The sequence below is a fragment of the Gopherus flavomarginatus genome, chromosome 6 (genome assembly GCF_025201925.1).
Source record: "Gopherus flavomarginatus isolate rGopFla2 chromosome 6, rGopFla2.mat.asm, whole genome shotgun sequence".
In the NCBI taxonomy this organism is placed as follows: Eukaryota; Metazoa; Chordata; order Testudines; family Testudinidae; genus Gopherus; species Gopherus flavomarginatus.
Genome location: NC_066622.1, coordinates 137,787,693 through 137,812,280, shown reverse-complemented (window position 1 = coordinate 137,812,280; position 24,588 = coordinate 137,787,693). Strand labels below are relative to the sequence as shown.

The following is a 24,588-nucleotide window of genomic DNA, read 5'->3' as shown; positions in this document are numbered from 1 at the left end:
GGGTGCTTCCCCCAAGGCGCTGGCTCGCTAAGGGGCAAAGCCAGAGGCTCCGGGGGGGGGGGGGGGAGAGGAAGGACCAACTCCCGGCGTGGAGACCAGGGATGAGCCCCCACTTGGCTCCCGGCCATGGCCCCGGGGGAGCAGGGGTTCTCCCCTCACCACGGGGACAGCAGGCAGCAGCTGAGCCCACTGGCTCTTCGTCCCAGGCTGGCACCGACTCCGCCCTGCAGGGTGATCCAGGCCCGATGACCTGCAGGGCTGCAGAGCAGCGACCTGGAGAAGCTGCCCTGGGACTCCAGGAGGAGAAGGCAACTGCTGGGATGGGGAGAGACAGAGCCTGGGCATGAGGTGCTGGCCTTGGCCCAGCGACCCTCACACCTGTGATGCCTCCCACTGCTCAAGGCCTTTCTAAACCACGGGACCGAGCCAGACGCCAGGCGGGAAGAGGTTAAAGGAAGGGAATTAATCCACAGTCTCAGCACTGCCCCTCACCGGCGTATGAACCCAGCCCCACTCCCGGCCTGACCCGCCAGGGCTGGGATGCCACAACAGGGGGAAGAGGCACTACTCCAGCAGCTGCTGGGGTGGGTCATGCCCGGCTGGACTCTGAGAGCTCCAGGGAGCTGTTCTCCAAGGCCCCGTAACCGCCGAGTGGGACCATCTTCACGGCGCCGGCTGGGACAGCGAGGAAGGGGCGGCGGGCGGCGAAGATCTGGCTGATCTCCACGAACGTCTTGTTCTTGGTCTCGGGGATGATGAGGTAGACGTAGAGCGCCACCAGCACGCAGACCCCGCAGAACACCAGGTAGCAGAAGGCGCCGGCTGACGTCTGGGGCAACGAGAGAACACGGCTCAGCAGGGATTCCCAGCTGGCCTCAGGGCCACTGAGCATGGCTCTGGCCTCCTGTCACAGCCGCACCGGCCCTGGGCCCACTTAGCACCCATCCCACCTCAGAGTTGCCCAGCCCACTAGCGCCCTTAGCTGTGTTCCCTGCCTCCCACCCCATTGGGCTATACCACCACCCCACTGAGCCTTGGGCACCACCCCTTCAACAGGGACTAGTGCCTCACCATCCTGGGGGAGGCTGGGCTTGTGGGTAAGAGGCTGGGCCAGGACTCAGGAGACCCAGGTTCAAGGCCCCGCTGCACCACACGCTCTATACATGACAATGGGCTAGTCACTTCGCCTCTCTATCTCCATGTGCACAATGGGGCACTGATACCAACTAGCTGCCAGGAGAAATCCATTCCCAGGGGCAAGGCCCTCACCTCAAGGTTATGGGGACCAGGTAGGGCAAACCCACTAGAGAGGAAGGTGGAGCCTCCCCCATTATGTCCCTGACCAGTGGTTTAATCCTCCCCCTCAGAGGGACCCTGTAGCACAGACCACTCCCCCAGAGGATATTTTTCTTCACTCAAAAGATTAATGGTGACCAGCTGCTTAACACAATTATTATTAACAACACAGGAAGGACCTCAGGCCAGAACTGAAAAGGAACAGGTTAAAGAGTATTTAGCTAAGTTAGAGGTATTCAAGTCAGCAGAGCCTGATGACATTCACCTCAGGGTACTTAAGGAGCTAGTGGAAGCAATCTTTGCCCTATTAGCTGCTATTTTTGAGAGAACTGAGGGAGGATGGGGGAAGCCCCAGAGGACTGAAGAAGGGCAAACATAGAACCTATCTTCAAAAAGAGGAACACAGAGGACCCGGGCAATTACAGACCAGTCAGCCTAACTTCAAGACCAAGAATGATACTGAACAAATTATTAAACAATCAGTTTTAAGCCCCCAGAGCATAGTAATGTTATAAAGAATTGCCAGCATGGACTTTGTGACAGTTTACACCCCTGTGATAAATCATGTACAAAGTATGGCTTGCAAGGTATCATCTGAAAACTCATAATTTGCTGACCATTATTGTTCTGGTAAAATGTGTGCGGCAACATTGTATGTATAGTTATAAGATACTACCATATGGTATTGCTAAGACATGCTCTAAGTCTGGGAACAGCCACAAACCAGTTCCTCAGACACAAAAGGCAGGCCAATGCCTCAGCCAGGTGTCCACAAGATTAAATGGGCCATCACCTGGTTAAATGGCCATTCACTGGCAGAGAAGAGGTGTGGGTGAAAAAAAAATCTACATCTTGACAAAGGAACAGTTTTCCATTCCCATCCAGACAGATTTTCTATCTCCAGAATCTTGGCTGGAGACGACTCTCAAAGAAGGGAAGGATCTATAAGAAAGGAGTAGAAGTGAACTAAGTCGCCTCTACCTTTGTCTCTACCCATGGTATCAGCAATAGCTGAAGAAGAAGGAAGCAGCATTGGACTGGGGGAGACATCCTGCTGGAAGGAGTTCCGCCAGTAGAACTGATGAGACACATGAGAGTGACCTTCGCTTTGAATTCATTTAGTTTTGTTAAGTTTGGCATTAGCTGAATTTTACTTTTATTTTCTTGTAACCAGTTCTAACTTTTATGCCTCATTACTTGTGATCACTTAGAATCTAGCTTTCTGCAGCTAATAAACTTGTTTTATTGTTTTATCTAAACCAATGTGTTTGAACTGCAGTGTTCGGGAAACTCTATTTGCAGTAGCAAGAATGGTGCATGTGATTTTCTATTAATAAATGACAGACTTTATATGAGCTTGTATCGTGCAGGAGGATATGAGTCAGCAGTGTGCCCTTGTTGCCAAGGCCAATGGCATATTGGGCTGCATTAGTAGGAGCATGGCCAGCAGATCGAGGGAAGTGATTATTCCCCTCTATTCGGCATTGGTGAGGCCACACCTGGAGTACTGCGTCCAGTTTTGGGCCCCCCACTACAGAAGGGATGTGGACAAATTGGAGAGAGTCCAGTGGAGGGCAACAAAAATGATTAGGGGGCTGGAGCACATGACTTATGAGGAGAGGCTGAGGGAACTGGGCTTGTTTCTTCTGCAGAAGAGAAGAGTGGTGGGGGGGTATGGGGGTTCATAGCTGCTTTCAACTACCTGAAGTGTGGGTTCCAAAGAGGATGGAGCTTGGCTGTTCTCAGTGGTGGAAGATGTCAGAACAAGGAGTAATGGTCTCAAGTTGCAGTGGGGGAGGTTTAGGTTGGATATTAGGAAAAACTTTTTCACTAGGAGGATGGTGAAGCACTGGAATGGGTTCCCTAGGGAGGTGGTGGAATCTCCATCCTTAGAGGTTTTTAAGGCCTAGCTTGACAAAGCCCTGGCTGGGATGATTTAGTTGGGAATTGGTCTTGCTTTGAGCAGGGGGTAGGACTAGATACCTCCTGAGGTCCCTTCCAACCCTGATCTTCTATGATTCTATGGTGCTGGGCAGTACCAGACAGACATTTCTGGGGAAAGTCTGCGCCTGGGAAGTTGCTGGTGCTGCTGTGCAGTATAATTCACGAGTGGCTGGCTACAACACTCACAAAGTGTACCTGGGACTTGGGAATGCTTTACATGCTGGAGGCTGCGTATGAGCAGAGCAGACCAGGAGCGGTAGCTCTCAGAGCAAAGCAGTGGAAAGGGCCCCCCCAGGTTGTGTAACTGAGTGGACACAGCTATTCACTGGTCCAGATTGTACTCTGGGGAATGTCACACTTTATAGTCAAGGAAAACCATGCCCAACCAACCTCGTTTCCTTCTGTGAAGGGTGACAGGCCTAGTGTATGGGGCCGTGGGGTGTAGCAGAAGTGATATAACTGGACTTCATCTCCTGCTGCAGTGAGTTCCTCAGGTTAACAACATGCTGCATGAGACAGCATTTCATTGGGCTTGCTAAAACCTTGCTGCTTCTGAATTTGTCCTATTTATTCCCTCATGCTCCTCCATCAGTCTGTATCCACCTCTTGTCCATGCGTGGGCTGTTAGTTATCTGGGGCAGGGTCCCTCTTCCCATGTGCATGGACAGCTCCTGGCACCCTGATCCCTGACTGGGGCTGCTTGGTGCTACACCAGGCCACATCCATGGCTGGTCCTTACCTGTAGGAAGGGGAAGACGAAGCCCACGGTGAAGTTGGAGAGCCAGTTCAGGGACCCCCCCACGATGTAGGCAGCGGGGCGGTGTGACTGCTTGAAGAGCTCCGCGGTCATCAGGAAGGGCACACCAGCTGGGGAGGTCGAGAGGGGGGTTAAGCTCCTTGCGTGCTGGCATGGGATCGCAATCCAGCAACTAGAGAGTTAACAGTCTCTGCGGCTGCCTGTGAAGAGACCGTGTGCCAATGGGCTCGAGTCCCACAGACGCCTCTGGGCTGCATCCGGTGGAGGGAGAGGGTGAAGAGCCTCAGTAGCCAGGTGCCCGCCTGGAGCCTCCCAGGAAAAGGCCAACATGAAACCCGGGGTCTGGGACGTGACTCCGGACTGAAAGGTGTATGAGTGATCTCAGAATCGGGACCCTTTCTATTCCTCCCTGCCCCAAGGCCTGCCCCACTGGGGGTCCAGCAGCCTGCAGAACTGGCTGTTCAATTCTCTAGCTGCTGTGCAATTGCCTTTCCAGGGCCGACAGGCAAGCAGCCCTTGGTGAGAAAACACAGGGGTTTGTCCAGCAACTGCAATCCCCAGCACAGCGCCCTGCCCTGAACCTCCCAGAACCAGACCCGTCTCAGGCATCACACAGCCGCTGCCCCTTCCTGCCAGCCAGCGCCAGGCCGGTCCCTGGCAAAGGTGCCCTGGAGATTAACGGGCTCCAGCGAGAGAGAAGGTACAGCCTGGGCTGCTGCAGGGCAAGCTTCCTCATCCCCCACCAATGCACCGCACCTCAGCCCCGGAGCTGGGCCTCTCTGCTGAGGCTGCTAATGAGGAGGTTGATTGGGCACAACCAGTTTGTTCTTCTGCAGAAATAATTGACGAAAACAAAAAATCCTTTCATGAAGTTTCGTTGTAGAAAATGCTATTTTTAGAGCTAGTAGAAATTTTTTTTGATGGATCAGTTTGTTGTTGAAAAAGTTTAGAAACTATTCAAAATCCAAAAGAATGTGTCCTTTCGACTCTGTTTCATTCCAACTTTTGTTTCATTTTGTTTAGACTTTATATATATATATAATATTACATTTCAACATTACTGAAGTGAAACATTTTGATAAGATGTTTTCGGTGTTTTCAAATACAACATTTTGGAATGGTTCAGAACCATTCCAACTTTTTAGCCCAATTCAGGACAAAAACAAATGTTATCAGAGGTTGGAATTTCCAGTGGGACGAAAATACTAATTTCTGATCAGCTCTATGAATTGCTGTTGAAAAACAGTTTTGATGGGAAATTTTTCATTGGCCCAATTTGTCCACCAAGAACTGGACTGAGACCACTTATTCATTCCAGGTGAGGGCGGCTGGGCCCTGCTTACCTGTGGCTAGATTTGAACTGGCTACTTAAAGGTGAAAGACTGCATCCTATTACTGACCCTGTATCCAACCCCATAGGGAAAGCAATTTGAGACATCTAGATACCACAAGAGATTAATTCAAACAATATTTCAAAAGAATTTAAAAATACCATAGAGAAAAGATGGTGCACCACTACCACCTAGTGGGTGAACTCATAACTGTTCCACTGTGTGTCATCAGCCCAATACTGATGATAATTGAGGGAGATTCTCCTTTTGCTCAAGTGTTGGGGTCTGTGCTTTTTGCACATGAGAGGCCGAGTTCTATACCCAGGGTTGCCCTGAAGCTCTGAGTAGCTAGGGGACTGTGGGTTTGTTGCAATATGTACAGTTATGATATTAACCATGATGGTTTGACCAGGACCTGCCACAGTAGGAAAGCAGACATAACGCGCCTCTTTAATAAAGATACTTAATGCAAAAAAATTTCATACGGGGAGAAGCGGCCCCTGATGGACCGTTACTCACAGCTCGCCTGGAATAAATATATATATTTTAAATCTGATTCATCATTGTTTGTGAACAATGAGCCACTAAAATCCTAATTAAAGACGTAATTACAGCAAATAAATTCTGGGTTGAGAATGAATTATAGATCTGTTGGCAGCCCCACTCATACATCAGTCGGGTAAACCATTCCAGGCCTCATTCATCATTTTTAGGGAGCTCTCACTTCCATGTTTATTTAAAGGCAGAAAACCACTCACCTACCAAGCGAGTAAGAGAAGTTTATTAGCATGTGCAGAAGGGTCCTGAGGAGTTTCCTAAATGTAGGGGGGATATGGAGGGGAGCAATCTCGTCACCACCCTCCCTGGATCTGGGTGTGTGAGGGTCTCATTCCAGGACCCTGCCTTCTTGGTCCCACCACTGGCCCGGCCACGTCTGCCATCTCCTACCCTACCAGATCAAACCACTGGGCTACCAAGTCCAGCCCGGGGCCCCCGACCGCGCTGTATCTGGCGCTGGTGGGTCAGTTCAATGGCCCAGTTCCCATCAGCGATGACACATTATGCTTCAGAGGAAGGAAAATCCCGACCCTTCGTGTATTTGGGCCATTGCTGAACCTGGGATGCTCCTTTCACCCAGTCCTGTCAATTCACTGGATTCCTGCAGCCCTCCCAGCCTGCTAGTCCAGTTTAAGGCTCCCTCCTTCCACACAGGTGCCCCTCACTCCCGACCCGCAGCCCCCGGCCATTCCAGTCAAGGGCTCTCCTCTAGCTCTGCCGGTGCCCCTCAGTCCCGACCCGCAGCCCCCGGCCATTCCGTTGTTTGTTTTAGAGAAGGGAAGGCCTCGGCACCCACCTGGTCCCATGCAGAAGCCAGCGATGATCCCGATGACGCAGGCTACACTGAGGTAGCGCATCCAGGGCACGGTAGCCTGGGGAGGGAAGGTGCAGAAGCTGGGGGTGGCTGTACGCTGCCAGACTAATCGCCCAGTTACTGCCTCCTTGCAAAGCAAATGTGGGGAACTGCTCTTTGGGAAACCGAAGGGCTGAGAGAGAGGCGGCCAGCTGCAATGTGCCATGCAAAGTTCTCACACAGCCCTGCCGGTGCCCCTCAGTCCCAACCCACAGCTCCCTGCTTGCCCAGCCCTGCTGGTGCCCCTCAGTCCTGACCCACAGCCCCCTGCTCACCCAGCCCTGCCGATGCCCCTCCGTTCTGACCCACAGCCCCCTGCTCACCCAGCCCTGCTGGTGCCCCTCAGTCCTTGCCCGCAGCCCCCTGCTATCCCAGCCCTGCCGATGCCCCTCCGTTCTGACCCACAGCCCCCTGCTCACCCAGCCCTGCCGGTGCCCCTCAGTCCTGACCCGCAGCCCCCTGCTATCCCAGCCCTGCCCACCCAGCTGTGCCGATGTCCCTCCATTCTGACCCACAGCCCCCTGCTAGCCCAGCCCTGCCTGCCGCACCTCAATCCTGACCCACAGCCCCCCCTCATACCCAGCTCTCTCCCGGCCTGCACCAGACACAAAGTGTCTTTGGCTAAAGAAGTTTCTCTCTCGGTTCGAGCCCCAGAGCAGGATCCGGCCCCCTGCTGCCCTGCAGTGATGCCAGTGGGTTGCTCTGGCCTCAGGCCAATGTAACTCATCCCGAAGCAGCCAGCTCCAGGAGTCCAGCCGATGGGGCTGAGTTGGACCCCAGCCGCGCTCACAGAGCGGGCACGGTACCCGGGATTAGCACTCCTGGGATGGGACGCGCCTACCTGCAGCACCAGGGCCAAGGTGATGCCAGCGCAGCAGAAGCCCATGAAGGAGAAGCCGATGATGATGAGCGGCCGCCGGCCCAGCTTCTCGATGGTGAAACACTGCAGGGAAAGGCCGGCGGCCCGGGGTGCGTTAGCAGGAGAGGGTGTCAAACCCGCCAGCCCCGAAACCCTCCCCCCACTGGGCACAGACGCGCAGCACAGGTGTATGACATCACCAGACCCAGCTCTCATTGGCTGACTTGAGGGTGAGGGTGGGACACTTACCTGGTAACTGCTAGGACTCCTGGGTTCTTTTCCTGGCCCTGGGAGTGGGGGCAGGCTAGTGGGTAGAGCAGGGGGGCACTGGCGGAGTCAGGACTCCTGGGTTCTTTTCCCAGCCCTGGGAGGGGGGCAAGCTAGTGGGTAGAGCAGGGGGGTACTGGTGGAGTCAGGACTCCTGGGTTCTTTTCCCAGCCCTGGGAGGGGGGGCAGGCTAATGGGTAGAGCAGGGGGGCACTGGCGGAGTCAGGACTCCTGGGTTCTTTTCCCAGCCCTGGGAGGGGGGGCAAGCTAGTGGGTAGAGCAGGGGGGCACTGGCGGAGTCAGGACTCCTGGGTTCTTTTCCCAGCCCTGGGAGGGGGGGCAGGCTAGTGGGTAGAGCAGGGGGCACGGGCAGGCTAGGGCCTTGCATGTTGGAAGGAGACAGAGGAGCAGCCGCCTGTCCCCTTTACTCATGGGCTGGAATCCCAGGGCCCAGGGCAGAAGTGACCCAGAGCAGTGAGGCAAAGCTTGTCCCAGCCAGGCATGAGCTGCCCCGAGTGCCCAGCGGAGTCAGGCAGCAGCTCTGGGGTGCGGGGCAGGTGCGGGGAGCCCATGCAGCAGCAGGGGGGATACTGACAGCAGAACAAATGCTTGTCATTTTAGACCCCAATCTCGGCACGTCCATCAGGGGCCATTTGTGTTTGTGTCACAATCGGCCCGACGGCGCCACCAGCCTGCTGAGCTCCTGCCGCCGGCTAGGCTGCCGGGGCGCCGGAGGGGCCGGCTTGCTGGTGAGAGGCAGGGAGCTGGGGTCCCTGCTCGCCCAGGCCAGGCCATGTGGGGGCCGCCCGCCCACCCGTCGAATTGTGCGCCCAGGGGCCGAGGGCTGCAAATCCGCCCAGCGCGGCGCTAACTCTCCGGCTCCGCGAGGCCAGGGTGGGGCCGCGGCCGGGGAGCTGGTGGGGCCGGCTGGGCACTGAGGGAAAAAGCTGTAAACCAGCCCCCTGCTCCTGCCCCAGCGACGAGCATGACCCACAGGGGTTATTATCGGCTGTTCCACTGAAGTCAGGATAGCCAGAGTGAGCCCTTGGGACCCCGTTCCCCAGCACCCCCACCCATGCCCACCTCACCCAGTGTGACCTCTCCCCCCACCTGCACCCCCTGCCACCCCATCTCCCCCAGTACAACTTCCTGTCTCCCAACTCACCTCCTGTGACCCCTCCCCTATGCCCCAGCCCAGCCAGCATGGCCCCTCCCCGACCCTGGTTAGCACTGCTCAGTGGGGTCACGCAGCACCGCCCATGTCCCTGGGGCCGTGGCAGCACTTACGCCGAGCAGGCCGGCCAGCACCTCGACGGCTCCTGTGCCCACGGTGGTGTAGGGGATCTCGGGTCCCGGGATGCCGGCGTGCTGGAAGATGGTGTTGGTGTAGAACCAGATCTGCGGGGGGAGGCGCGGGGGAGTGAGCGGCAGGGCTGTGGGGTAGAGACGCCCCCACAGGAACCTGGAACCCCTGGGGGCTCTGGCCATGGCACCGCGGGAGCCCCCCCGTTCGCCGGTTCAAAGCCTGCCTCGGCGCAGAACTGAAGGCTGTTCCAGCCCAGGGGCGCTCGTAGGCTCTGGAGTGAGACGAACGGGGGGGGGGGGGGCTCAGCCTAGCTCCCCCAGGGCCAGGGTCCCCATTGCAGGAACCTGCTGCATGATCAGCACGGCTATTTCCCTGCGAGGTCAAGGGATCAATGGGCCAGGAGGCTCTTGGAAGACAGGAGCCCCTCCAGGGCATGAGGTGAGCTCCCCTCCGGTGTGGGGAGTGCTGAGGGGCGCTCTACTCCTGGGGATGGGATGAGCTCCCCTCTGGTGCGGGGGGGCTCCCCTCTGGGGCAGGGGAGTGGGGGGCTGAGGGGAGCTCCCCTCTGGGGCATGGGGTGAGCTGCCCTCCAGTGGGGGAGGGGCTGGGGGAGCGCCCCTCTGGGGCAGGGGAGTGGGGGGCTGAGGGGAGCTCCCCTCTGGGGCATGGGGTGAGCTGCCCTCCAGTGGGGGAGGGGCTGGGGGAGCTCCCCTCTGGGGCAGGGGAGTGGGGGGCTGAGGGGAGCTCCCCTCTGGGGCATGGGGTGAGCTCCCCTCCGGTGCAGGAGGTGCAGGAGGGGCTGGGGGAGTTCCCCTCCGGGGCAGGGGAGTGGGGGGCTGAGGGGAGCTCCCCTCTGGGGCATGGAGGGAGCTCCCCTCTGGGGCAGGGGAGTGGGGGGCTGAGGGGAGCTCCTCTCCGGGGCATGAGGTGAGCTCCCCTCTGGGGCAGGGGAGTGGGGATCTGAGGGGAGCTCCCCTGTGGGGAATGGGGTGAGCTCCCCTCCAGTGCAGGAGGTGCAGGGGGGGCGGGGGGAGTTCCCCTCCGGGGCAGGGGAGTGGGGGGCTGAGGGGAGCTCCCCTCCGGAGCATGGGAGTAGGGGGCTGAGGGGAGCTCCCCTCCGGGGCATGAGGTGAGCTCCCCTCTGGGGCATGGGAGTGGGGGGCTGAGGGGAGCTCCCCTCCGGGGCATGGCCTGGCAGCACTTACCGCATCGATCCCGGAGAGCTGCATGCCCATGTTGATCACCACCACGGAGAGGGTCTGCCAGCGCACGGAGCCATCCCACAGGAGCTGCCAGATGGAGATGGTCTCCAGGGAGGAGAGTGAGCACTGCTCCTCCCACATCTCCTCCAGCACGTCCCGCACATCGTCCTTCCCCAGGAACCAGCGCAGCGCTGGGGAGAGCGGAGCAAAGCTAGGGCACTGGGCTGGGACTCAGGAGATCTGGGCTCAATTCCCAGCTGTGCGCCCCTGGGCCTCAGCTCCCCTCCATACTGGCCCTGCCCTGCCCCATCGGAGGGTGAGGCTAGAGCCAGGAGGATGGGAGGTGCCCAGACACTACGGTGATGGGCCCTTGGAAAGCCTGGAGAGATCAGCAGGCAGGACCCTTCCCGGGAGGGGCGAGGCAGCGCTCCGAACGGAGTCAGCAGAGCTGAAGCTGATTTGCACCAGCACAGAATCTGGCCCAGGGGGCTCTTGGGCCTGCTGCAGTTGCAGGATCTTGTGTCTCTTTGGGATTCGGGGGAGGGTAGGACACAGTGAGACCTAATCCCCCCCTCCCCCGGTTCCGGGAGCAGCCTGGCCCTATGGGATATATCAGCCACCCCCCTGCCAGGAGGGCTCCGCTCACCATCTGTGGCCCCCCGGACGTTGTTCTTCTCAATCAGCAGGTAGCGGGGGCTCTCGGGGAACCAGTGGAGCAGCAGGAGCTGCAGGGAGGCTGGAATGACCACCAGGGACAGGAAGAGAGGCCAGTATCCATCCTGCAACGAGCCAGGCAGGGCGATGGGGCCGGGCGGGGCAGCGAGGGGGGAGCCCTAGCACCAGTGGGGTAAGCAAAGCCAAGGAGACGCAGGCTGAATATCAGGAGCCAGCTGCTGGCTGGGCAATGGAATGGGGCTGGGGAGCCACCTCCTGGGGTGCCCCAAGGGCAGGAAGGGACCTAAGAGGTTGTCTAGGCCAGTGCCCTGCGCTCAGGCAGGACCAAGTCAACCCAGACCACCCAAGGGGTATTTGTCCAACCTCCTTCCTAGATGCCTCCAGTGATGGGACTTCACAACCTCCCCCAGGTGCCTATTCCAGAGCTTTACCTTTGAGTTAGAAAGGTTCCCTCTGGTCTCCAGACTACATGTGCCCAGTTTTTTAACCCTTCCTCATTAATGATCTGGATGATGGGATAAATTGCACCCGCAGCAAGTTCGCAGATGACACTAAGATGCGGGGAGAGGTAGATACACTGGAGGATAGAGATAAGGTCCAGAGTGACCTAGACAAACTGGAGGATTGGGCCACAAGAAACCTGATGAGGTTCAACAAGGACAAGTGCAGAGTCCTGCACTTAGGACAAAAGAATCCCATGCACCGCTACAGGCTGGGGACTGAGTGGCTGGGCAGCAGTTCTGCAGAAAAGGACCTGGGGGTTACAGTGGACGAGAAACTGGATATGAGTCAGCAGTGTGCCCTTGTTGCCAAGAAGGCTAATGGCATATTGGGCTGCATTAGTAGGAGCACTGCCAGCAGATCAAGGGAAGTGATTATTGCCCTCTGTTCGGCACTGGTGAGGCCACACCTGGAGTACTGCGTCCAGTTTTGGGCCCCCCACTGCAGACAGGATGTGGACAAATTGGAGAGAGTCCAGTGGAGGGCAACGAAAATGATTAGGGGACTGGATCACATGACTTATGAGGAGAGGCTGAGGGAACTGGGCTTGTTTCTTCTGCAGAAGAGAAGAGTGAAGAGGGATTTGATAGAAGCTTTCAACTACCTGAAGGGGGGTTCCAGAGAGGATGGAGCTCGGCTGTTCTCAGTGGGGGCAGATGACAGAACAAGGAGCAATGGTCTCAAGTTGCAGTGAGGGAGGTTTAGGCTGGATATTAGGAAACACTATATCACTAAGAGAGTGATGAAGCACTGGAATGGGTTACCTAGGGAGGTGGTGGAATCTCCTTCCTTAGAGGTTTTTAAGGCCCAGCTTGACAAAGCCCTGGCTGGGATGATTTAGTTGGGGTTGGTCCTGCTTTGAGCAGAGGGTTGGACTAGATACCTCCTGAGGTCCCTTCCAATCCTAATCGTCTATGATTCTAATGTCTAAACCTAAATCTCCCCTGCTGCGGATTAAGCCCATTGCATCTTGTTCGCCTTCGGTGGACACGGAGAACAATTAATCCCATTCTCTTGATACCAGCCCTTCACAGATGTGCAGGCTGTTCTCACATCCCCCTCAGCCCTCGTCTCCAGACTACACATGCCCAGTTTTTAACCTTTCCTCAGAGGTCAGCATTTCCAAACCTTTGATCCTTTCTGCTGCTCTCCACTGGACTCCCTGTCTTTCTTAAAGTGCAGCACCCAGAACTGGACACGACTCCAGCCGAGTAGGACATATGGCCCTCTGGTTAATACTCCCGGCCTGATATTAGCCTCTTTGGCAGATCCACTGTAACCCTGAGATCCCTGCCACAGCAGCCCGGCCGCTGAGCCAGGCGGTCCCCGTTCGTAGCTGTGCATTGGATTTTTCCTCCCCAAGCACAGTGCTTTGCACAGCAGACACGGGACCCTGGAGAACCCCAGGAGATACCCCCATCCTCACCCCCCTCCTGCAGGGTCAGAGCTCACTGGGAGCAGGCTGGGGGCTTGGAGGAAGCAGCCGCATTTCAGGAGCGTTTCAGCAGCACCGACCTCCCCCAGCAGCTCCGGCAGACCCAGGACTTGAGCAGAGAAGACCCCCAGGCAGATGAAGATGCTGGGCACCAGGCCCAGGAAGCCGCGCAGGTTCTTGGGGGCGATTTCTCCCAGGTACATGGGCACCACGCTGAGGCAGATGCCTGGGGTGGAGCAGGAAACACGCAGGATGTGGGGGTGCGGGGAGAGAGAACTGGAGTCACGTTGGGCAACAGGCAGTGCACCCTCTGGATCCCCCCTAGACTGGGCCGGGGGGAGCTCCCAGGGCAGGCTCCAGCCAAGCTCCCCTCCTCCCAGAATGCCCTGGGGCTGGCTGCTCAATCCCAGGACACCCCTCTTGGTCACGAGCCACTTTGATCCCCAGGAGGGCACCAGCGATGGGCGCAGCCTCAGTGGGTCTGTTCTCCCCTCGTCCTGCTCGTGCTGAGACAGCACAATTCTGCAGCAGCCCAACCCCTGCGGGACGGAGCCGCGGCCACATGCATGGCTGGGCTGGCACCTGGGTTCCTGTTCCTGCCGCAGAGGGAGATGCAGACCCGCCCAGTGCTGGGCTAGCCAGTGGTGCGGCAGGGCCAGCGCCAAGGTGAGTATGGCCGGGTGCCAGAGCCAGGCAGAGCCCTGGGGCAGGCGGTGGGGCAGCCCACGCAGGGCGTTACCTGAATGCAGCCCTGTGATGAAGCGGCCGAGAATGACCATCTCGGGTGATTTCAGGTAGCGGCTGAAGCCCATCAGGACGCCGGCCAGGAAGACGAGCAGCGTGCTCCGCACAAGGGTGCCGTTCCTAGCAGGGGGAACAGGCAGGACATCAGCCCTCCGCCTGGCACGAGCCCCTCCCTTCTGCAGGGCATGACGCCTCCCGCAGGACACTCCGTGTTTTCTCTTCCTCCATCCACCCGGCCATTCCCTTCTCGTCTCCATCCCGGCCCCATGGGGAGCTTGGGGGGGGGGTGCATTCCTGGCAGCTCTCCCTGCCCCCGTAAGAGTGGGGCATGTGTCAAGCTGGCTTCTCCTCTCCCCTCCCCCTGGCAGGACTTGGCAGGCTGATGGCTCCATTTGGTGGGCATCCCCCTGCTCCATCTGGTCTAGAGGCGGGCACCCCATGGCTGGCGCCCGGGCAGACAAACCACCATCCTCTTCCTGCTTCCTCTAGCTGGGCTACGGGTGCACCCCCTGTCCTGCCCCCCTCCCGCACCCGTCTTACCTCCCATATCGAGTCACGAGCATCCTCACCGGAAAGGAGCCCACCAGCCCCCCCAGGGCGAAGACTGAGACGGTCAGTGAGTACATGACGGTGAGCAGGTCCTGGCTCGGGCTCTGTCCGTAGCGCTGGGACCAGGTGGCATTGTAGAAGGCCTTTATGTGCTGCAAGGCAGAGAGACGGGGGCTAGCAGAATGGGGTGCCCACGGCACAGCAGACCCCCCCGCTTCTTGGATCGCCAGCCCTCTGGGGTCTTTGTATGTGTCTGTAACACAGCCAGCTCCTGATCGCTTCAGGGCTTCCTCTCCCAACACCTCAGAGAGCCGATCCCACTTCCCCTCGCCCGGGAGTGGCTTGAAGCGCTGGACTTTGTGGGGCGGGAAATCCCAACATTTCAAACTTCACTTCCGTTCTGAACCATGAATGAAAACGGCCAATTTCAAAATGTCCCACGCCAGGGAATTGTGGGAAATACGGCGTTTTGGGTCCGTCGAAACCTCCCATTTCAGCAACGCCACAAACATCCCTTCCAAGTTCTTTGCTGTTGTTCACAACCATGTAGGATTTCAAACCAAAGTGCTGTTTCCAGATGACCAATGAAACGGGCCGTTCTGGCGAGGTCAAAGTGAACAGTCCAACATGGTTTTTTCCCAATGAAACGTCATCAAAAAGGACGTTTCCCCGGGGAAGTTTAGATTTTGACAAAACGGCAAGAACACAAGTGATAAGAGACGGGAACTTAAGGCAACAGCAATAAGTGCACTAGCCGCCCGCCTCTCCCTGTGCCGGGGGTCTGGGTTACCAAGCCCCCTGATCTGACACCACAAAGCTTTGTGATCCGACCCGTTAGCACCAGCACGAGAACTTCCCAAAGGTCATTTGTATGGGGCAGCTGTATGGTACGTTGGTCAGTAAAGATCCCACGGGGCGTTTCTTCAGAGTTGGGGTGTGAGCAGGGCAGCCTTCCGGCTCAGGTGATCCCATCCTGATCCCTTCATTCCCCTCTGCAGCGTCACCCGGATGCTGCCTCTCTTTTCCCACTCCTAGACCTGCTGCTCAATACTGTTAGGAGACAGATATTCAGGCCTGTCTGCAAAGGCCTCTGCTTTAAGAATTTAGGTGTATTCTTATCACTTAGCTAGTTATAGAGGTATAAAAGAAAGAATCAAAATCTCTGTCTGCCGGTGTAATGGCCTTCTCTTATTGTGACAGTCTGAGGCCTGGTTCTTCAGTTAAGCAGCAGAGGCCAGCCATAAACTGGGAAGTGTCTGGTCACATCCTCACATTCCAATCTAGTCACATTGAAATCAGGCAATCTGGGGCTGTTAGGAGGGTGACTGGATCTATCACCTCCAGAGAAAGGGAAGGTAAAAGGAAATGTAGTTTGATAGTTTTCTGTCTGGTAAGAACTTGCTTATCAATAGACACAGCTGGAGAACCCTTATGTCCTATAGATGCAGTTGTGAAATCCTCACTTCTGCATTGTTTTGTATGTTTATTTGCATGGTCTCTGTCTGGTTCTGTGATTGTTTCTGACTGCTGTATAATTAATTTTGTTGGGTGTAAACCAATGAAGGTGGTGAGATATAATTGGTTAAATAACCATGTTACAATACGTTAGGATTGGTCAGGTAAATTTCAGTAGAATGATTGGTTAAGGGATAGCTGAGAATGTTACTATATAAATTAGGGGCCAACAGGAAGTAAGTTGGGATTCGAAAAGAAGGAAAAGGAACTTGGATTTAAGCTGCTGAAAGTTCACCCCAATAAACATCGAATTGTTTGCACCTTCGGACTTCGGGTTTTGTTGCTCTCTGTTCATGCGAGAAGGACCAGGGAAGTAGGAGGCTGAAGGAATAAACTCTCTAACAAATACCCCAGAGCTGGCCACATCCAGCCAGTAAAATTCACCTGCCTGCCGGAGACCCGCTGGGTCAAAGTGTCTGCCTAGCCTAGGATTTCCCAGTCAGGGGAGGTAGCGACTTTCCCCCGCAAAGACAGACAGACAGACGGAGACAGCTCTTACCGCGGCCGGCGAGTTCACCACTGCCAGGTTGTAGCCGTAAAGCAGGGAGGAGCCGAAGGAAGCCAGCAGGGTGGCGGCGAGCAGCGGAAAGGTGAGGTGCTGGGAGAGAGGAGACACATGAGCAGAACGGTGGCAGTGCAGACCCGGCAGCAGGGGGAAGACGGTGGAGCCACAAGCTGCTCCCTCTGCCCCGGGGAGCTGCGTCCAGCCTCTCTCAAGTGAGATGAGCCGCAGGGGTCTCACCTCTCCACCCATGTGCGCCCACCACAAGAGCTCCTGCCTGCAGCATGGGGGGCACCTGGCTCCCGCTCAGCCCAGGGGAAGGGCAGCGAGGAGGAAAGAGAAGCAGCTGGAGCTCCAACCCCACAGCCAGTCGAGCGTCTCTGGCCAGGTGGGACAAGCAGCTGGCCCCAGCGGTGAAAACCGGATGCTCCCATGCACCCAACGCGGCTCCAGCCTCCACTGTGACGCCCGACAGCCCGGCTGGAGTGCTCCTGCTACCCAGGCAGCTGCTGGGCACCCAGCCCAGCAAGCTCCCCTGCCCCATAAGCTCACTCCCAGGTCCCATGTGAGGCTCTGGCTTGGTCTAGCAGGCCCATCACGGGCTGGGCTCTCAGGGACTCTAGTAACAGAGTTCTCAGCGGTGGTACAATGTTCAGCCGCGGGCTGGCACTGTGTGTGACGTACGTGGTAGTGGAGCCAAGGCAGGCCCAGGCTATTAGAGAGACAAATGCGTCTCTCTCACCCACAGACGTCTGTACAATAAAATCTATTCCCTCCCCCCACCGTGTCTCCCTCATAGCTTCTCTGAGCACGCAGCAGCTCGCCCTGGCCCGGCCTGAAAGAACCCAGTGTCTCTCTCTGGGATGGACGCCCGGGCATCAGTCCACATCAGACATGCGACGTGGCATCAGAAGTAAAGGTGCCGCGTGGATGGAGAACAGAAAGAGAAGAGCAGCAGCAAAGGCTGCCAATGGAAGGGGGGGAGCCCCAAAGGTGGATGGATCCCCCCAAAGAGTCACTCTTCCAGGGCCCAGAGAGCCGCACGTCCGACTGGACCTGCACCCTCCAAGATTTCACCCTGCAGCTGAACTCCAGCAGAAACAGAAGCCATCCCTGTTCGCCCGTCCATCTACGCTGCGGAGAGCAGGCAGGGCCTGTCTTTAACCTTTCCCCTCTACCGCAGACCGTGGCAAAGCAGCCTGCGAAATGGCTCCGGCTGGGTTTGATGCACACTCTGTACCTCAGAGAACTGGGGTGTCCGAAAGGGTGTCCGGGCTGGAGAATTCAACCACCGGGACAGCTGTTCTCGGAGCTTTAGGTAACTGCCCACAGCTTTGCTGAATGCCGCAGGGCTCAGCACCGCTGGCCAAGGAACCGCAGGCGCTGGAGAAAGGGCAGGAGGGAGCAGCCAGGCCGGGCTGGGGGTTCAGGTACCAGCTGGAACTCAGCAGATCTGAGCGCTAAGCCCAGCTGTGTGTGACCTGTTATGGGTCAGACGAGAACTGGGGTCCCCCTGCAAGGTGCAAAGACACCCTAGGGTGACCAGGGGCAAGTCTACGTCTCTGAGCCTCACTCCCCTTTCTGTACAATGGGGCTCGCCCACCTTTTGTCTGTCTGGTCAATGGTGATTGGAATCTCCTGGGGCCCCTGGGCAGGGACTATTGTATGTACAGGCCCTAGCACAAAGGGCCCCAATTTAATCCTTAGCCTTACCTTGGCAGCTGGGAGCTGCAGGCAGAGCCCAGGACGCCCTTGCGCCGAGTGCCAGAGAGACACAGAGCAAAAAGAAGGGGCCCTAGGAGCTTCCAATCATAGACGCAAGACAACAGATGGCAGCAGACGGGGGTGGGTGGGGGTGCGAGGAAACAAGGAGAAAATGTTAATCAGCAAGACAGACAGTGGGCCCAGAGCACCAGGCAGTGTTTGGTGGGCGTCCCAGCACAGGAGAGCTTCGGGGGGGGTTGGAGGGGAACGGTGCTTTGCAGATTTGCAGGGAGAATGGAGGGTGAGGGGGTGTCCAAGGCAGATGGGAGGCGAGCGGCCCCAGCTCCGTAGCCAGTGGGAGATGCTAGGCCGGATGGGCACTGCCAGGGAAAGGCCCGGTCATTGAGGTGTTTGATGTAATAGAAAAGGGGGGTCCCCGAGGAGAGACGCCAGGTGAGGGGTGACCCGGTGAAAGCGCTGGGCTGGGAGCGGGATCTTTGCAGCAGCGGTTTGAACGAACCCAAGGGGGCAAGAGAGCGCTGGGCCAGGCCAGAGAGACAGCTGGGGCAAGGATCGAGCAGCGAGAGGAGGAGAACCCGGCCCAGCGTTTCGCTGTGTGGACGGCTGGGCAGGGCCGTATCTTGGAGATATGCTGCAGAAAGAATCAGCACAGCCTAGCCAGAGCCTCGGTCTGAGGACATAGGGCCTGATCCAGTCGGAATGTGCCTAAGCTTCAATGTCCAGCCATTGGATCGTGTTAGCACTGTCACCTCACCTAGTCCCTCACCCGTTCAGCGCCATCCCACCGCTGCCACCACGCTAGCCCTTCCATGCCCCCCTGCCAGGGGAGCACAGCTGCAGCCCATCCCCCCATATGCCACCTAGCACAGGCCAGATCTGTTCTGCGACAGGAGCCTGGCAGCCCTTGGAATCGTTTCCAAACCCCGGCACTTACCTATTCAGAGCCACTGGCTCTTCTAAGTTGGGCTGTTTCTGCAGACGCCCCATTTGCCTTCTGAGGGGCTTTGCAGACAGATCTCAGCAGCGAGCGCACTGGCTGGCCTAGCCCTGGAAAACTGGCACCGAAGGGCTTTGTTTGGACACGTGGCTGGATAATTGTGTGTGCCCCACGGTCCCTGCCCGTCTCAGTTTCTCCACCTAGACCGGTGGCTCTCAACCTATTTACTATTGTGGGCCAGATCCAATATCAGCCATACTGCCCTGAGGACGTCATACGGGCCGCAAACGGCCCACGGGCCGCAGGTTGAGAACCACTGACCGGGCAGCGCCCACTGGCCTTTCTGCCTCAAAACGCCGCCTCTCTCCCAGTCTCTCTCTTGCTGGGCATTTTCCAGGCCCCTTGTCCCCTCTCTGCCCCAGTGTTTCTCCTGCCCCGTTTCCATCTCTCTGCCTCTGCTGTAAAGCTCCACGGCTCTGCAGCCTTCCCGCTGGTGGGGCTGGGGGGGAGAACTGGGCCTTCCTCTGGCCCTTTGTGGAGAAGCCCAAAAGTTGGGGTGAGTGGGGGCGTGTCCCTCGTCTAACTCAGCCTGGCTGAAAGGGTGGGAGATGCCAGCGGGGCAGGGGGAGGGGGGCCAAGTTCCTTCAGCCTCCTTGGGGGAGGGATAGCTCAGTGGTTTGAGCATTGGCCTGCTAAACCCAGGGTTGTGAGTTCAATCCTTGAGAGGGCCAGTTAGGGATCTGAGGCAAAAATCAGTCCTTGGTCCTGCTAGTGAGGGCAGGGGGCTGGACTCAATGACCTTTCAAGGGTCCTTCCAGTTCTAGGAGATTGGTATATCTCTGCTATTATTATAGCTGCCACTTTTAACCCCTTCGCCCCAGTTCTAACCAGGCCCCTCCCTAAGTGCCAGCAGCTGGGGGTGTGACCGGGGACTGCACCGACTCTGGGGAGCGCCCCACTTTGGCCGGGGGCTGTGCGAGGGGGGGTCCCTTCACTGTGCAGGAGAGTGGGGTTTGCTCATTGCTCCCCAATGAGGCCATGCAGAACCGGGGAGGAGGGGGCAGTAATACACAGTTTGTTCCCAAGTTGGGTGAGATTGGGGGTTCCCACCGGCTGCATCTCGCTTTTCTGGGGACCTCCTGGCATGGGCCTGCAGTGCACCCAGCCCAGCCCATGCCGGGCCTGACACAGCTCTCGCCTGCCTGGGAAGCTCCTATGCAAAACTGCCTATTGATCCCCTGGGGCAGCAGCTTCTCCTTAGGGCCACTGCTTCCTGCCACAAGCAAACCCCCCCGCGAGACAGCTCAGTATCGGCCCTGGCTCCCAGCAGTGCCGGGTCTGCCTCAGCATTGCACAGAGTCCACCGCAAAGATGGGACTGGAACCCAGGAGCCCCCCGGCCCTGCTCCGCTCTAACCACTAGACACCACTCCCTTCCCATAGCTGGGATAGAACCCAGGAGTCCTGGCTCCCAGCACCCCTGCTTTAACCATTAGGCCCTACACCCCTGGCAGAGCTGGGAGAGAACCCAGGAGTCCTCCCCCCCCCACTCTAACCACTAGACCCCACTCCCTTCCCAGAGCCAGGCTAAAACCCAGAGTCCTGACAAATTGAGATCTCTCCCCCCGCACCCCCTCGTGGACCCATACCCCCCCAACCCTCAAAGCAGCCTGCCAGGGGGTTATGCCAGCAAAGCGGCCGACACCCTTGCGCTACCCCGGCCCAAGGAACGGTAGCTTGGCCAAGTCGCATGCAGATCTAATCCCCCTAATCCCGCCTGGAATGCCGCCGGGGCAGCCGGCCGGCACGGAGAGCCTGGGGGGAGGCAGCGGGCGGGCTGGGGGGAGGGAGGGAAGCCTGGGGCCCAGGATCCCCCTGCCCCCAGCCGAGTCACTCACCCCGGTGACCCGTCGGTGGCCGTGCAGGGCAGGTTTCCCCTCCATCGGGCGCTGCAGGCCCTAGAGAGGCAGAGGATGGGGAGGCAGTGGGGAGGAAGGCTGCCTGACTCCAGCGCTCTCGCTCATTCCAGCACTTGCATTATCTGATTTTTTTGTTTTTAAAGCAGGGAGGGAAAATCGGAGGGTGGAGGTGGGGATCGCGTGATGCCCGTGAGGCCATTGGAAGATTCCTGGCCAGGGAGAGGTGGGCCCTGGGGCCGCCCCACTTGATTGACGGGCAGAAGAGGCCGCAGGCCTTGTGGGGCGAGGTGGGCACAGCGCCCTCGGTTCAGCCCTGCGGGGCAGGAGGGAATCACATGACGGCTAACGCGATTTGCTTTGCCATTCAGGAGCAGGGAGATGCTGCAGCCCGTTTGTCAGAGGGGCCGGACCCTGCCACGTTTAACCCCCCGGGCTCCAGGGCAGCCTGGGGAGATCTGCCCTGGTGAACGTCGCCAGCCCCCACCGGCTTCCTCAGCAGCTCATTGGGTGCCCCCGGCTGAGGCCCAGTAAAAGGCACCGGGCTGAAGTAGCTGCCTGTGGATTGTGCCCTGGATTGCAAGCAGCGGGAGGCGGGGTGGGAGCAGGGTCACAGGTGACCAGGGGCCCGGTTCGATTGGGGAGGAGCCCGCAGAGCCATGCGTCTCCATGGCGGGAGGTGGCTGGGTCTGGGTTCAGCGGTTCCACATGTCGAGCGAGACCCGCCTGCCCCATTGGCCTGCGCCCAAACCTGGAAATCATAGCAGCGTTTCTCAGCCCAAACCCGACGGCCTCCTCTGCCACGCTGGGTGGGGGCTCGGGCTGACAGCTCACCCACTGGGCTGGGTGAACCAAACCTGGCACCCCCTCAGCGGGTAGCTCTGTGCACTCAGCAACACCCCATCCTGCCATCGGGTCACGGCCAGCTTTTCCTTCACCGCTCAGCGAGGGGGCGCGTGGCTGCTGGGCATCCGTATCCAGGCCACGAAAGGCGGCATCAGACTGGTGACAAGTATCTCCGCCATCCTGATCAGGAGACAAGTTTCCTGTTGGGGCATTGTGATGAAGTGGGTCTGGTCTTAATGTTTCCTCTGAATACCCTGTGGGTGCCTCAGTTTCCCCTATGCATTTCTTAAGTCTTCAGTGTGCATAAATGGCCGACACTCTGTATCCTGGCAACAAATGGCCGTGGCCTTTCCACCCCTGCAAGGGAATAGCTAAAGGTGAACAAAGATCAGGTGACCTCCTGGCCCGGGAAAGAGAGACAGCCCAGAGGAGGAGGGGCTGGAGGGGGTGTCAGTTTGGGCTGGCTATGGACAAGGAGTAAGGGCAGACATGGGGGTCTGGCTCGCTGGGCCTCACGATGGACCTGGCCGAGGGGTCCTGTTCTCTGGACCTACAAGCTCTGATTTAGACCCTGTTCCTGTCATCGAATAAACCTCTGTGTTACTGACTGGCTGAGAGTCACGTCTGACTGCAAAGTGGGGGTGCAGGACCCTGTGGCTTCCCCAGGACCCCGCCTGGGTGGGCTCACTGTGGGAAGCGCACGGAGGGGCAGAGGATGCTGAATGCTCCAAGGAGAGACCCAGGAGGTGAAGCCGTGTGAGCTTCTTGCCCTGAACAAGTCTGCTCCGAGGGAAAGGAGGCTCCCCAAAGTCCTGCCTGGCTTGCTGGGGAGCAGTTCCAGAGCATTGCCCGGGGACTCTGTGCCAGGCAGCTGCACGTGTACGTTGCTCGTCAAGCCAAGCTCCCGCGGGCACCCGGGGAATGGTAGTGACCCTTATATGGCACGTCCGCACTGGAGTCACATTGGGAGTCAGACCTCCCAGCTCATGTAGACGTCCCCTCACCTGTTCTGCTTGAACTAACTGCTCCATTGACTTCCTGCCTCCCAAATCAACCTATTGCGGCCCCTTGCAGGGTGAAGGCAACAAGGGCACTCACGCAAATGCCCCCCTCTCCAGCTGGGGGGCAGCCGCCGTACACTCCCAGCTGTCGTTTGTTACCAGGTGGCTTTGCCGTTTGTACCGAGAGCCACACACGATTGTGCCCTGGGCACCTGGGTGTTGTGTTACAATTGCCTCTGTGCTTGTTACCAAGGAATCTCTCCCAGGTGCTACTTTGGCCCCCACGCCCGCAGCACCCCCCACCTCCTGTCTATTTCTCTCCCACCACCGAGCAGGGCTGTTGCACCCACGGCACAGCTGGAGGACTGAGGCCCAGAGATTCAGAGGGCCGGGCTACATGGCGAAATTTCCCAGCAGAATTAGGCTGGTGCAGTAGTTCCGCTGCTGACTCCCTGCGCAGATCTAGGTAAGAGGGCAGATTTCCAGAGTCACTCAGGTCTCTTTGGACCACGCCGGGAGAAGCCGGGCTTGCCCCAGAAGGACCAGTATAGCTACAGTGCTGTCATTTAAGGCACTATAATTCTGCTGCTAAGTTTTCCCATGGAGACGAACCTGCAGTGGCTTGGGTCACGTGGGGAACTGGTGACAGAGTAAGGAACTGACATGGGTCTCTCAGACCCCAGGCTCAGGTCTGAGCCATCCTCCCTTTCCCAAGCTGGACTCCAGCGTTTTCCCAGCTGTGGTTCATTTGTAATCTGCTGCCGTTTCCTCTGTCCCGGCCCTTTAACGCTTGCACTGGGGAAGCAAAGCTTGTCATTCGCTTGGCCAGTCTCCTGCAGGTCCGGGCTGCTCCTAGCCCAAGTCCCGGTTCTCTGTTCTGCCCATTCCACGGTGCCCGAATCCCCCCGACGCGGCTTCACGCCTTAGGGCTGCAAGCAACCCGCTGCTCTACGCTCTCCCAGGCAGCTGGCACCTTTCGCTGCAGGGCTGGGGCGGGGAGGGGGCAGGTTCGTCACTGAAACCATGCAAGGGGGGTGGGTTAGACCACAGCTTCATCCCATCACGAGGGGCTCACGACCGGGGGTGCCAACCTCCGGGGAGACTGTCGAAGCAGGGCTGAGCCCCCAAACCGGCGAGATGGTCTGTAATTAGATTTCACCAGCCCAGTAGCGAAGGTGAACTCCAGAAGCGCTCGGAGTCTCACCACGGAGCCCCAGACAGTCCCCTCGGGCATGCCAGGCTCTCGCGCCACCCAGGCAAGTTGGACTAAGTGACACATAGTCACCTACACCAAAGAGCACAAAAGATTCAGGTTGCTTCCAGTCCCAAGAGAGGGGTCACGTACCCCAGGTCAGCTTGTACCTCAGATCTTGCCCCAAAGACAGAGCTTGTAGCCAGCCTGATAGTAAACGAACGAAGGGTTTATTCTCTAGGAAAAGGAAACATGAGCATTATTTACAGGTTAAAGCAGGCAACATATACACACAAATGAGTTATGCGCTATGGTTTCAAAAGGCGACAATCTGCCAGCACCGAACGTCTTTCAGGGCTAACCCAGGCTGTCCTGGGGATCTCTGCTTCTATCTCCTAGCTCCCGCCCCGGGAGACTCCGAACAGCAACGAGATGAAGAATTTGCATGTCAGCTGTCTTTATTTCCTCCTTCCAGAATTCAGGCTGGTGGGATGAGCCCTTTTGCACGTAGCCTCTTCATGGGTGTGATGGGGCAATCGACAAAGTGGCCATATGGTGACGTCCCACCACGGCCCGTTGACTTTGATCGGCCTGCTTGGCGGGCAGGAGACGATCCCTCCGGGTGGGGTTCACTGTTTCAGAGCAAACTGTTTTTTTCCGGTCACAAAGCGAACACTG

At 57.9% G+C, this 24,588-nt stretch overlaps 1 protein-coding gene across 2 annotated transcripts; it reads right to left on the bottom strand.

Annotated features, from left to right (window-relative positions):
- On the bottom strand, nt 1–20,932 carry LOC127053422 (solute carrier family 2, facilitated glucose transporter member 9-like). Of its 2 annotated transcripts, XM_050958136.1 has the most exons (12): nt 20,854–20,932; nt 16,292–16,390; nt 14,269–14,429; nt 13,724–13,848; nt 13,065–13,210; nt 11,020–11,152; nt 10,377–10,564; nt 9,153–9,263; nt 7,581–7,682; nt 6,683–6,758; nt 3,980–4,107; nt 1–829 (listed from the first exon to the last, which is right to left on the bottom strand). In XM_050958136.1, the coding sequence occupies exons 1-12, from the start codon at nt 20,896–20,898 to the stop codon at nt 590–592; spliced, it is 1,554 nt and encodes a 517-aa protein (XP_050814093.1). In that variant the 5' UTR covers nt 20,899–20,932; the 3' UTR covers nt 1–589. The 2 variants fall into 2 exon arrangements, with proteins under 2 accessions (XP_050814093.1, XP_050814094.1); XM_050958137.1 differs by lacking the exons at nt 1–829; nt 3,980–4,107 and adding an exon at nt 6,022–6,086.
- Nucleotides 20,933–24,588: the final 3,656 nt, after the last annotated feature.

What these genes read in the sequence shown, in the direction of transcription:
- LOC127053422 (XM_050958136.1), bottom strand. Translation starts at nt 20,898, where the DNA reads ATGGAGGGGAAACCTGCCCTGCACGGCCACCGACGGGTCACCGGG. An exon ending in CGTCCGGGGGGCCACAGATG is followed by an intron (nt 10,565 to 11,019) that starts GTGAGCGGAGCC and finishes CGCTCTCCCCAG; the next exon opens with CGCTGCGCTGGTTCCTGGGG. An exon ending in CCTTGGCCCTGGTGCTGCAG is followed by an intron (nt 6,759 to 7,580) that starts GTAGGCGCGTCC and finishes TTCCCTCCCCAG; the next exon opens with GCTACCGTGCCCTGGATGCG.